The sequence below is a fragment of the Anomalospiza imberbis genome, chromosome 7, assembly GCF_031753505.1.
Source record: "Anomalospiza imberbis isolate Cuckoo-Finch-1a 21T00152 chromosome 7, ASM3175350v1, whole genome shotgun sequence".
In the NCBI taxonomy this organism is placed as follows: domain Eukaryota; kingdom Metazoa; phylum Chordata; class Aves; order Passeriformes; family Viduidae; genus Anomalospiza; species Anomalospiza imberbis.
Window position 1 is genome coordinate 417203 of NC_089687.1, and position 13775 is coordinate 430977.

At 43.2% G+C, this 13775-nt stretch overlaps 1 protein-coding gene across 3 annotated transcripts in view; it reads left to right on the top strand.

The window, feature by feature from the left end:
* CCDC148 (coiled-coil domain containing 148) overlaps positions 1-13775 on the top strand; it is a 36423-nt gene that overhangs the window by 2147 nt on the left and 20501 nt on the right. For all 3 annotated transcript variants that reach the window (XM_068195070.1, XM_068195071.1, XM_068195072.1), the window contains exons 3-9: positions 2246-2349; positions 2905-2987; positions 3148-3311; positions 3570-3665; positions 3757-3938; positions 9165-9303; positions 11352-11558. In XM_068195070.1, the coding sequence (XP_068051171.1) occupies positions 2246-2349; positions 2905-2987; positions 3148-3311; positions 3570-3665; positions 3757-3938; positions 9165-9303; positions 11352-11558 (975 nt within the window). The remainder of the gene's footprint in view (positions 1-2245; positions 2350-2904; positions 2988-3147; positions 3312-3569; positions 3666-3756; positions 3939-9164; positions 9304-11351; positions 11559-13775) is intronic.

Consider the following 13775-nt stretch of genomic DNA (forward strand, 5'->3'; position numbering starts at 1 on the left):
AGAGGTAGATCTCAAAAAGAAGATTAAAAATGTTTAATAGCCATAAAATGTAAATGTAGAGCTCTCAGAAAGGTATAAATTGGTGCAGAACATCTCAAGGGGTAAAGACAAGAGGAGCCTTATTTAATCCTAGAGAAGGGTGAATGAGAGAAAACATTACATACTTCCTTCATAATATTGCTTCTTTAGTGCATGTAGGTATCATATATCAAACATTCTGGCAGTTATTACTTCATGGATTGGCAATACCAAATTCTACTGAATTCATTCAAGCTTTATTTTTTCATCTTTATTTTTTGTTTTTTCACCTTCTCAAGTGTTTTCCAACTGAGTAGGTAGTAAAATATATATGTTGGAAGCTCCAGAGAAACTAGTATGTGTTCCACCTACTACTTTTTGTTGTTGATTCAAGCCATTCAGATTTTGAGGAGCTGAATTACTCTTCCTTTGAGGTAGAACCAAAGAAACAAATGGCAAATCAGCTGCTGACTACTTAAGAAATAAAATGACAGTGCAACAGGGAAAAAAGTTAATATTGCAGCAGTTATACATAAATGGCAATGCTGTTGCTATAAAATAACTTCAAGAGCATGTTAAACTTTACATACAAAATACTTCAACATTTGTTTCACTTAGTTTTAGAATTGGTTTGAAGATATAACTGTTTCCAAATTGCTTTAAATACTGTATTCTGTTTGCTTAAGTCTGATTTCATATGAGTTTTCATGTTGTAACAAGAGAAAGCAGTAACAGTAACATGTTTCATGAAATAGAAGAAGCTGTAAGTAACTTTTAGAATGTGAAAATATGTAAGCAATAGAAGTGAGACGTGGTCTTCGATTCAGAAGTATTGCGACATAGTTATTGAAAGCGTGAACACGGGTGTTCAAACTCCAGCACAGGCCCACAGGCAGCTCCTGCAAACGCCCGTGTCCCAGTCCCAGGCACACAGTGTCTCCAGAGCCCCTTTTGCAGCTTCTCAGCCCAGTGACAGCCCCCAGGCAGGTTTGGTGCCGAGCACTGGGGTCAGCCAGGAGCCAGCTATACTCGCCCAGAGGTGCTGGACCCGGGTTCAGCTGCTGTGTGTTTCTTGTATCTAAAGCAGGATTTTGGCTCTGTTGGTGGTTGCCTGAGGGACTGTGATTGCAGAATTCTCAAGCCCTTCCTTGTCTGTGTGTGAGTGCTGCAAAGAGCAATTCTGCCCCTTCTCCTGCTCCTGTCCCCAGCCCAGCTGGGCAGGAGTAAGGACGTGCTGGGGACACGTTTGTGTCTCTGGGTGTGTTTGCTCTGTGCTCCTGTGCGTGTGAACACGGAGGGGTCATGGTGCGTTTGTGCAGCCTTGCCCTGGGCAGGAAAGTTGCAGGTTGTTCCCACCTGAGCCAAGTGGAGTCCCAGCAGTTTTGACCCGAAACGTCATTCCTTTGCTGAGCTAGGTGTGGGGTGAGATCTTTATTCTCCCTGTTATGAACTGAGACAAGACTTTCCCGTGTATTTTTCTTGCCTTGCTGCCATTTTGCCATAGGACAATGTATCTGTGTGAGAGGGGAAAACAGGGTCAGTGCAGGAGCTGTGGGAGCACTGGGCTGCAGACAGCTCTTCTGGAGGAGAGGGATGGCAGGGGAGCACCAAGAAAGAGGGAAAGGAGCTTTGTCCTCAGCATACACCAAGAGGCCAGGGACAGTCCCAGTGGCAGGAGGGTGAGAGGAAACCACTTTGCAAGGCTGAGATTCTTCTGAGCCTTTTTCCTTCGTCGTTGGCTGGCCAGAGTCGTCTGGTTCCACTTCCAGCCTTCCCCTGGCAGGCTTTCCCCTGGTTTAAGCAGGAACTCCATCTGTTTCAAAAGCAGGTATTCCTATTTTATCCAAAGTGTGAAGCAATTCTTTTGTGAAGCACTCAGTTTGAGAGCCTCTCTAATAGGATAGATTTTGTAAAAATCCTCTTTTTTAGTAATACATTTTTGGAATTCTTTTCCTCAACTTTACCTCCAGGGACGTAGGGATGGAAAAGGAAAGAAGAAAATGGACTGATTTTTTTTTTTTCCCCTTCTGCTCTCATGAATTGTGATTTGAAATGCCACAAACTTATTTAATGAAAATTGGTTACATTTGACCCCATTTTTCTTTAGAAAAACACAGTTTTTAAAAAGCTATTAGGTTCATCATTCTGTATTTAAAAGTTTCCATGTGAAGGCATTTGATAAAGCTCTTGAATATGTTCAAAACACAACCTTTAATTTTCCCTGCAGATTAAAAAAGCAGAGCAAGTTTCAAAAATTAGCAAAGAGCAAATGCTGCTGAAACAGCATCGTCAGGTGTGGTGGCAAGAGTATAAAAAACTGAGTGAGAGCAGGTAAGGACTGAGGAATCTGAATGAGTGATTACTAAAGACACCAGCAGACAGAGTTTTTGGGCTGGTGTGCTTGATTCAAGGGACCGTGAGAAAATAAGATTGTAATAGCTGATCTGAAGGTATTTTTGTGTGGGGAATGAAGGTTTTGATCCACACGGAGAGGGCTGTGTGACAGGAAGAGCTCACCTGAGGGCGGGGGGACCAGGGAATGTTGCTCTCGGAGCTGTTAGTTGATTTGCAGCATCTGAAGACTGTGTCTTTGTGAGGATAGCAAAAGTTTTCAGATGCTGTTTAGTTCCTTTAGAGTCTGTCTCTAGGCTGTGTGTTGAGGTCACACGACAGGAGACATTAAGTGCTCTTGTCCATTACCCTGTGTACTCAACAAGAGCATTTGTGGCTTCTTTACCATCTTTGTGTCCAAGTCCTTCGCTTCATACCTTCCCAGGCAAAGAATCCCCTTTTTTATGTAATTATTGGAGTATTTGAGGCTCATCATTCTTGCAAATGTGATGAATAAGAAATTAAATCTGTAAAATGCATGTTCATTTCCTTCAGGCAAAAAGCAGAAGAAGAAATGAAGACTTTTCTTGATGAAGAAAGCCATAAGTACAACTTTTTTTTTGATTTGAGGGACTTAGGTAAGAATTTTTTACTAGTTTCTTAGGTTTTTTTTGTAGTCAGCATTATTTTGATTGTTTATTTGGGTATTTTAAACCCTTCCTTGAAAGGTTTAGGTTTACAGAGCACAGTGCTGTGCAACATTTTGTGTGTGTTTGAGAAAGCTTTATGTTCTTACAGAGCAGAAATTGTCCAAGGAGTGGGATACTTACCAAACAAACGCTTTAGTTCCTGTCTGGCAGCTAAAGGAGGATTTGAAACTCAAGCTGTCTAAAATGCAACGTTACCTCTCAAAAGAATCTTGTCAGAAACCCCAGATCAATTCAGCTGAGGTGTTACAGCAGGTTGGTATTTTAACTTTGTTTTTACAATTTACTATCACCATATTTTTAGCATTTTCATTTATTTTTTTTGTTGAACTTTGAGACTAAACTTACATGCAGAGTGTGCCATAAACCCCCTTTTTTATCATGGTGTAAATCTGCTCACCAAAATCTGTAAAAGCATAGCTGTGTAGGGCTGGAAATCTGACTCTGTTTCTAAATAAGAGTTTTCATATTGTAGCAAGAGGAAGAGTAAGAGTAACATGTTTCATAAAATAGATCAAATTTGTGAAGAAGCAACAGAAGGCAATTTTGGAAGGTCTCATCCTTGAGAGTCTGGCTTTGGAAAGAGAGCTCAAAGACTACAAAGAAAATGTAAGCTTTTCCTTGTAAGTTCAAGTAGAAGTTCATTGAGGGGGTAAATATGATGCAGAGTAGTGTCCTGAGCAGCATTTCTTCATTGCAGGCATTAGTGCACTCTTCTGAAGAGAAAATCGGGCTTTTCCTTGAAGTTCCTCCTGAACTGCTGTCTCTGGAGTGCCCTTACCCTGACCTGAAGACCTTGGTGATCGAGGAGTACCAGGAGCTCGCCAGTGGCTACTGGGCGAAGCTTCAGGAGGTGGATCAGCAGCTGGAAGCTTTGTCTAGGTACTGCCAGGGCTGTGTACGTCCTCTGCAGGGGTGAGCCGTGTGCCTGAGGTGTGGTTTGGAAGCTGTGGGTGCTGTGGCTGCCTGTGCCGCTCGGTCTGGCTCTGCTCTGTGCAAGCACTGGAGGCTCTGCCCAGCCCTGGCTTGGACAGTCGGAGTTCTCACAGCTGGGAGTGAGGCCCGGCCTCGCAAGAGTTACCAGCTGAAATTGGTGATTAAGGACATTTGGTGCATCAAATGTCCTTTTCACATGCTCTTGCAGGAATGGAAATTACTCCTTCTGTATGGTAATTACACTAGCAAGATTAGGACAGAAAAGTACAGTCCTTGTCCACGACACACCTCCAGTGCTTTTATCTACCAAGCAGATAAAAAGGTCCAATCTTTTCACAAATTTTGGATCACTGCAGTAATTGTCATCACAAAGAAATATAAAAGATGTATATAGTTCTGATTCAGATAACCAAAAGAAGGAGAGATTTTTCTGTAAATGAAAGTGTTTATTGAAAGAGCAGTATTCATAATCTAGAAATGTAATAAACCTGTATATTAATAATATAAAGCTTAGCCTTTCTGTTGAGGCTGTCTAGAGTCCAGGAGATACTGAGTTGCAGACTTTGCATGGCCTTTGACTTGTTTTCCCCATCTCCTGATATTCCTTTGGATGGCTCCAGGCTGTCAAAAGACTAAGAAGGGGTAGGAATGGTTTGAAGCCTGGGCAGGAGAAACTGGGGAGAACAGGAAGGTCCCTGAATGTCTTTGGTAAAACAGTCACATGTTGCTTCCAAATCTGTTTTCTGTGTTCACATACAGTGCAGTGTTTGTTCTGTCCCTGCTGCTAAAGATGCTGGCTGCCATAGAAAGGGATATTATAACCTACTTATCTTTTGTACAGGTTGTACAAATATTCTGTATGTTCTTCTTGTGTTACCTGAAACATATATCTTATTACTGGAGCATCCTAGCTCTCAGAACATGATACTTATTGAAAATTGTTTTGATTTATCCCACCAAATAGTTTTGATTTATGAAGCCACAAATGGCAAATTTAAGCAGTTCTTTTGCTGCTGTCTCTGATATTTTGTTAGTTTCTCTTACAGAAGTTTTAACAACCTCGGTGGGAAAATCTGTGACAAATCTAAATCACTAAATATGTACAAAGTCTTTCTAGCAGTTTTAATGAAAATTGTGTCAAAGTTTATGATCAACACAATTTTGATGAAAATTAATAAATTAATATTCTTTACTCACACAGCATGTATGCTACTGAATAATAGACAGATGTGGATATAGACAACATAATTTCTGAAAATGGTTGAAAAATCTGTAGTATTTTCACTGATCATAGGCCAGGTGCAAGTTTAGGTCTGGAGCTAGCTAATTTTGTACCAATAATTAAATAATATTGGGACTTAAAGATAAAATGTCATCTTTTCAGTGGAAATAAAACCAGTTGTAGCCTGAACACATGTGCGGTTGGCACTTTGAAGGAAGGAGGGTGTGATCTCTAGATGGGAAAAACACAGTGGATGCAGCTGGGGGACATGCTGGTGGTGGGGCAGGAATCTGCTGGGGCTGTAGGGCCGTATACCCAGTTTAGGCCAGTGTGCCAGTCCTGAGAACTGGAAATGGAAGGAAATAATAAACGAACCACCAGCCATTATCTCAGGCATTTGATTTAAACCTAGACCTTGGGGACTTTTGTTTGCCTTCTGGTCTCCAAATCTTTAGTGTGTTGCTCATTTATGTTCCAATGATTTTATCCACAACAGGATTAAAAATGAGTTTTCAATTTAAAAAAAAGAAAGACTTTGCTCTTATAACATTGCTTGCTTCCAAGGTATGGGTTTGTAAAACTCAACTCGCTTCTTACATTTATATTGGCTAATCTGCATGGAGATATCCTACGAGTCTGCAAAGATGCAGCCTTGTGATTGAAGTATTCTATAATTCATCCTGCTAACTGTGATCCAGCTGGCGCAGATAATGCTGTCAGAAATGGAGTGACAGGTCCTTGACCTTGATGTGTATGCCCTGTGCTCTTACTGGTTGATACAGCATTAATGAAGCCATTGCTCTGTACCCAGGGAGACCACACATCATCCTGCAATACATTTTTTTCTTATTTTTGTGATTTGAGAAGTTGCTCGGTAGCACATGATTCTATGGTAACACAATAACTTGGTCACTTCAGCTGGGTCACTTGGCCACTTCACTTCCTCTGTCATCATATGTCGATTGTACAGGAAAGAAACCTTCAGTTAATACTACTCTGGCATTGCACATCCCACTTTTTTAACAGTTCAGACTGTCTGGAACAGAGAATTTGGAAAATAGACATAAAATGTTCAAAAAAGAAACTTTAGAATAAGGTAATGTTCTGTTCTAGTCTATTCTGTGTGATTTTCCTTCACACTAGAATGCACATTGCAGTAGTTGTTGCTTTAAGAAATGGAGGAAGAGCTTGGGTTTGTTTTCGAGCCTTATACAGGATTACAATATTTTATAATCTAATTTTTTTTTTGATGTTGGCGAAACACAAATTTTTGTGTTTGGGAAATACCTAGGTCGTGAGCTATCCTACAGATTATGGGCTTGGACTGATGTGTGTTAGAATGTTTCTCTAAGAGCTATTACATTTTTTCCACAATTTCGAAGGATGTCTGAATTATTTAAACCACTGAAGGATGAATGGAGTATTGCAGGCTCAGCACTGCATCCTCTGCAGCATCCTTTCAGAGGAATGGGAGAGTAGGACAGTCGGGTGAATCCAGCTCCTCTTCCCAGGCCCTTACTGGGCTGTTTCTGGTGCAACAAGGGGCAGTGCCCCCAGAAACAGCAGGGCGTGGCACCTCATGTGGTGGCACAGTGGCACTCTGTGTGTGTGGTGGCACTCTGTCCCGGTGGCACTCTGTCCCCGTGGCCCGGTGGCACTCTGTCCCCGTGGCCCGGTGGCACTCTGTCCCGGTGGCACTCTGTCCCCGTGGCCCGGTGGCACTCTGGCCCGGTGACCCAGTGGCACTCTGTCCCGGTGGCACTCTGTCCCTCTGGCCCGGTGGCCCTCTGGCCCGGTGGCCCTCTGGCCCGGTGGCCCGGTGGCACTGTGTGTGCCTGCAGATGGACGTGGCCGCGGTGCTGGTCCCCGCCGTCGCTCCCCGCTGCTCCAGCGCGGGATCTGCGGGATTCCCGCGGGAGAGGGAGCTTCCCCTGGAGCTGTTGGTATTCCGCGGAGTGTGTAAAGCCGGGATTAGTGCTGGGTGAATCTGGTTCAAAGGAAGCAGCTGCCTCAGGGCTGTGCGTGTAAGACAATTGCCGTGTTTCAGCTCTGAAACAAAATAAAGATTGTGCTGTGCTCTGGTACAATGCTGCATACAAGAAAACCCAGCTCTGCATTTAAAATTTGGGTCAGGCATTCAGCCTGGCAAATGTTTGTCAATATCTTGACAGTCCAGAAACTTGATAATAACTTAAATATTAATGTCAAATGTGTTGGCACTTTTCAGACTTGTTTTAGATGAGGTATTCTTTCTGGAATTTTACAGAAGTGTAAATGAGGTGACATCTCAGATTCACTAAGCAGGATATGTTGAAATTCTCCATGTGTTTGGTGGCTATGGATATGCTGGGCTGGGTCATGCTGTTTTGGGTTTTTTTGGTTTTTTGTGGTTTTTTTTTTTTTTCCCCACTATTTTTCTATGAGCAGCTGACAAAATCTCAGCACAGCTGACAAATTTTGGCACAGCTGACAAACCGAGGCTTTGGCAGTCGGTTTGTCCCTACTTACAATAAACTACTTGTAGCTCTTTCTCCAGCTGATTGCTCCCCCAAGGATCTCCCACAGGAGTTTCTCCTTGTTTTGGGCAGTGCAGAGGCTCATGGTTAGCTGGCCATTAGAGGAATGTAGATCAGAGGGAGCTGGCAGGGGTGGAGGGGCAGAGCGGGTGCAGCTGCAGAGGAGCTGCAGAGGAGCCGGCCGGACTGGCCGTGGGCTGCAGCGTCTCTGCTGCTCCCTGCTCTCGAGTTCCTGGGCTAACGCCCTGACCAAGGGGTGTCTCACCCTGCCTCACTCCTCTTTGTAGGCAGCAGACCTCTGTTTGTTCACCAACCCGCAGGGACAGAAATACCCAAGGTAAAACCTTACAAAACAGGATCTCAGCTCTAAGGACTGTCTCACTGCTGTCACTAAAGTGGCATGCTCAGGTGTCACCACACTGAGGTGTGTCAGGACTCACAGAGCAGGATTATTGGTTTCTTTAATGGTAGATCAGAGGGTCTAGTTTAATGTTAATTACATGTGAGTTTCTCACAAAAATCCCCTTTTTGAAGCACCTGTTCTTTCTGCCTGCCTAAGGATAAGGCTGTTCCAACACCTCACTGGATGCAGTGCTATGGAATACTGAGGCAGTGCTGCTGGCTTGGGGAGTCCAGGAACCGCAGCAGCTGGAGGCAGCAGGAATTTGGGGGGTGGGTAGAGTGTCATGATTGCCTTCTTTAATTATCCCTGGGCTCTTAGTCACTTCTGAAACCAGGTCACTGGGCTAGAGAGACCTTTTGGTCTGACTCAGTGTTGCTGCTTGGATGTTAATGCTGACAATGACAGCCCGACATTAATCCCTTCAGAGCCAAGAGCTCAGTTTGAGGCTAAAAATCTGCATCCCAGCCTGTGGTATTCTTTCAGATGGATGTTACTTCTTGCTGCTCTCATTTTCTGAGACAGATGCGTGCAAGCTGATTACTACAGATCCTACTGTAAAAAACGGTAACTCTTATGCCTTGCTGATGAGTTTATGGCTGTTAGGAGTTTGGTAAACTAGATCCTCATTTAGCTGTGTGCAAGGATTGTTGCTTCATTCATTCCCTTTTGATCATTTATTTAGTGCTCAGTGGTAGAGTCTGATCATTTTGTTCTTTTCACGCTGTATTTTCCCTGTGGGGTCACTGATTATCCAATTATGTGGCATGTTTGAGAAACACTGTGACATTCCCCAATAAAAAGCCAGATTTGAAACAGAACAACTCACTCAAATGATGACATGGTAAGTGTCATAGCAGCAAAGCAATGTATGTTTGCTTTATTTCATTAATCTGATTTTGTCACCTCTATCCCAACATCTAGTGCACAGCATCACGGACTGTGAGCCCACTCGAGGCTGGGCTGTCCAGAACCAAACTCCTCCTTTTCAATGGTTAAGTTATACTGGGATGGATTGTTTTGTATTCCTATAGGAACAGTGACTGGAAGGAAGAAGATCAGTGGGTTTTCCAGACAGTTATCAATCAGTACCCAAGTGATCTCCAGAGGAGAAGGACTTTGTACCTGGATGTGCTGCAGAGGTACCTTCCCCACAAATCCAGGCAGGAGCTGGTCAGTGCTGGTTTACCTACTCATTCAAATATACGGATTCTTAAACTATGTAGTGAACAGTTGTATTAAAGAATGGATGTTTACTGAAGTTTTTTCATTTTAAAATTTCTTAATTATAAATTTTATTCTGCACAGTAAAGAAGAAACATCCCTGTTTTTAAAATGCAGGAATTTTAAAACCTATCATCTCTTCAAAACAACTTCTGGGCAGATTTTTTAGTTCCACATAGTCTTATAGCCAAATTCACAAAAATAATTTGTTAACATTGCTTCTGCTGTACAATTTTATGGCTCTGTTATGCCACTCTGCTTCTCTTGGTGTTTTTATTTTTCCTGAGAATGTACAGCCTTGTTGCACTGTCTTGGAATAATTATTTTAATTGTTCTGTGGCACATGTATAGCATGAAGAGTAGAAAGTTATCTCCCACTCTAAGGGAGAGGCTATTTTTATATACATAATGCTTTCAAATTGATTGCTGATTCCTCTTGCACTCCACGGTGAATAAGCACATAGCAGCTAATTGAGAAACCCATTTCAAGGCCAGAACATTTCAGGATGTCATAAGGAAAGTAGGAGGCTTTTCTTATCTCTGTCTGTATTTTTAGACCATCTACTTCCCTGTGTTTGAGGAGTGTCTAGTGCAAAGGAATGACAGTGAAATGATACTGCTAATTAGCCAGAGTTTCACTAAAAATAAAGTCCTTGTGGATTTCAGAAATTTTGCCCTGGCCTGAATAGGGCTGAATAGCCACGTGCTTTGGACAGTGCAGGTATGTCTCAAGCACAGCCACTATTACTGGGTCTCCCTACACCTTGGAAGGTTCATTTAAAATTTAAAAACACTAACTTTAAAAACCCCAATTCTGCATCGAGCTGATGTGTCTTGGTATGTGTATTAGCACGATGACTATGGAAATGTTAAAACACTGCCAAGAATCTGTTCTTAGAACATGTTTGTGTCACATTGGAACAGCAGCCTCGAGCCTTCCTTGCCTCCTGCCCCCTGTGCAGAGTGCTCAGGGGTCAGGCACTCAGGGCCTGATCCCAGAGCAGATCCTTGGAGAGCTCTGTGTTTGGAGGAGCAAACTCCAGCCCCTGCCTTGCTCAGGAGTGTCTTGGCTTCAGGAGCCTGAGAGTCTGGGGCAGCAGCCCTGGCAGTGGGAGCTGCTGAGGCTGAGTGCTGTGGTTTGGCCGTGGGGAAGCTCGAGGTGCAGCTTCAGCCAGGAGCTGATAGGAATATCTGTGAGCCAGGCACCAGGTGAGTCAGCATCCCCTGCTCCCTGCCAGAGGCCTGGAATTAGCATCTGGAATGGTCGCCTTGACACCTGAGAGCAGCCAGCCATCTCATTCATCCCTATACATTTTGGGGATACAAGGTTCAAGATTCTGCTGCCTCATTCTATGCAGCCTTACCTGATACTGCTTCCATCAAGGTCTTGAACCTTGAATATCCTTATGAACCTCACTGAATTATGCCAAAGCAAGTGGATTTTGGATTAAACACTCCCTGTTTTTGCTAGGTGGTGACACTGGTGGCACCGTGATGCTTGGTGGACTAAGATTTTATTTCCAAATTTCCTGCTAGGAAAGAAGTGAAGCTGATTCCCCCCGTACTGCTTTTGTACAATTGCTGTTATTGGTGTCCTGTTTCTCTGCAGATCAGAATTTGCTAGGAAAATCCTCATCTTGCTGGAAGTGCTCAATATCTCTGGAGACATATTGAAGGACCTACTTAAATCTTATGTCCTTCAGGGCAGGGAGGGACCATTGCATTTCATTTATTCCCATTGTAAAAGTGCAGCTGAACAGAGAGCAGTGGGCCAGGAGGATGCTATGGTGCTGGAGGGTGTCACTGCCCAGGACACCAGGATATGGTGACATCCCTGGCACCTGGCAGAGTGCCCTGGGCCTGCGCTGCAGGTCCCATGGGCATGTTGGTGATACATGAACTAAATCAATTACATGCTAGGTTTCCAAAAATGTCTAGAATTTCAGTTTTATTAACAAATAGCTTTTAAGCCTTTCTGAAAGGCCTTCCTCTTTCAGGTGGTTCATGAGAAGGCTTGGGATCATTCCCACTCCATCAGGAATCGGCGCAGAGTCTTGCTGTTAACCTGGGCTCAGGTTAGGAAAGCCTTTGTCCTCAGGGCCGTGGCCGCTGCTGCTGAAGCTGCTGCTGCTCGTGAGGCAGAAGTGGTGCTGGCTGATTCCAGGCAAAAGCAACTGGAGATGTGTGCTGATCTGAAAGCAAAGGTATGTTCCGATATAAATCCATCACCAAATCTGTATCTAACAGATGCATTCAAAATGGAGGTTTTTACATTAGCTCTAGTCTGTTTTCAGATAAATAATGGATATCTGTCTGTCCTTCTGTTTTTTAAGAATGCTTTTTAAGACGTGAAACAATGGATGCCATAACTTGTTTGGCCTTGTTATAGAAGGTTCACAATATTCTGATTTACTGTGGTAAGAGGTGAAAAAAGATAAAAATACCTGTGTGGTTTTGGTTAATGAATAAAGTGGGAGGAGGCTGGACACAAGAGGAAGATGTTGTGATGTTCATGCCTAAGGTGTTTGTAGGAGGAATCCCATTTCTGGGCATGAGAGGCATGTTAAGATTTGTTTAAACTGCTCTCTGTGATTTTTGACTTGCACAGAAATGAACATCTGAGAGCATGCATGATGTGTTATTCTCACTTTACCAATATTCTCTCTGCTGTGCCCTCACTTTTCAGTGAAATACTAAACACTTGATTTAGGTTTCCTACGAGAAGGAAAGCATGGTAAAACCTGTTCTGTGAGGCAGGATTTTGATGTTGATGCTAGTTTTTAGTTAGCAATAATACAAAAGCCTGTCTGGCGAAGGAAGGTTTGAATCTAAACACTTTAGGGTTAGAAACTGTCTGGGCATGACTAAGTGGGGAGCACCCTGCTCTGACTCCTGTGTCAGCCTTCCCTTGAGCCAGGGGCAGGAAGGAGTGGTTCTCTGGAGCTGAGGGGATGTTTGGTGATTTTTTACCTAGGCCTTCCTTTCTGGAATGCCTGTGTGTTTCTTACCTGCACAACCAGAGATGGAAGGGCCAATTATTCCAGAACTGTGAATTTAAGCACTTTTCCCCCTTTGTTTCTTTTACTTTTCTTCCGCGCAAGAAGTAACAGGCTGGTTTTGGAGTACTTTGTTGTCTCCATGTAAGATTATCACAGATGCACTGAACGTTGTCTGAAAGATTTTTAGATTCTGACCTCCTGTTTCCAGAAACTGTTTGAAACTTAAACCTCTTAGGCCTACACTTTTCAAGGGTGACTTCAAAGGGATCTTCGTTAAAATGCTGAACATTTGAACAAAACCAACTCACCCGTTTCCCAGAAAAGAGGAATGAAAAAGGAACATTTCTTTCATTAAAGGAGGATATCATTGTGACCTTGTTTTGATCAGCTGAAAGGGCTGGAGGGCGGAAGCTGAGCTTGGGCGCAGAGCTCACTCCTTTTCAGAGAAATGATTCTCAGTGCATCCATGGATTCTGTTCTGGTTTGATGGGGATATGCATTTGAAAACTCATGACTTGTCTTTCTGCGCTTCTGAACTTTACAACTGCAGAGTGTTGGACATGGAAAGCAGCTGCTGGCAGGTAAAAGGGAACTCAGTCCAGTACCAATTCACACAGGTAGAACCCATCCTGAGAGAGATCCATAAGATGGGTAAAGAGTGAGTCTCTCTGAGGGAAAGAGCGTGGAACTGGAAATCAGGGATTAGGGCTGTTCTTCCAGCTTTTCTTTTTGGCCATTGATTGACTTAACATTTTGCGTTTCAGGAAGTTTTGCATCAGGAAATCTTACTTGTCTCCCCTTCCAGAGGGGCAGTGTAGTTGCCATATTGATTTTCCTGTAAGTAAACCCTGGGTATGATTGTGAGGAGGTTGTATCTGACTGAGAGGGACAGAGATCTCCTTCATTACAGCAGCAGGATTCAGAGAGCCACAGCTTTTATGTTGACCCCATCTGTTAAATGAAGTGATGTAATATCTGACAGGTTGTGCCTGGTTTAGTTACTGCAATAACCACATGATATCACCCAGCTTTATACAGTTCTCTTCATCTGGCAACAACAAACCAAAGGGGCAGCAGACTGACTAAAGAATACATGATTTAAAGCTGTTTCAAATGCACTAGAAGCATCCATGCCACTGGTGAGACTCTGGGCCTCGTGACTGACAGGGAGGGATAATGAAAAAATAAAGCAGAGAAGTTAAATTCATATTTATAGCAGTTTTTACTTGGGGAAAGGACTTTCAAATTTTTATTCCATGTTCCATCTTATGGAAGATGAGTGTGTGTCCTTAACAGGAATCAGAGTCCCTAAGGAAGAACTTTGGAACAACTGAAGAAGCTCAGGTGAAATAAATCACGAGGGCCTTATGGTAGCCATCAGAAGGAAATAGAATGTGAAATGGATAATGCTGGGGAGGTTAC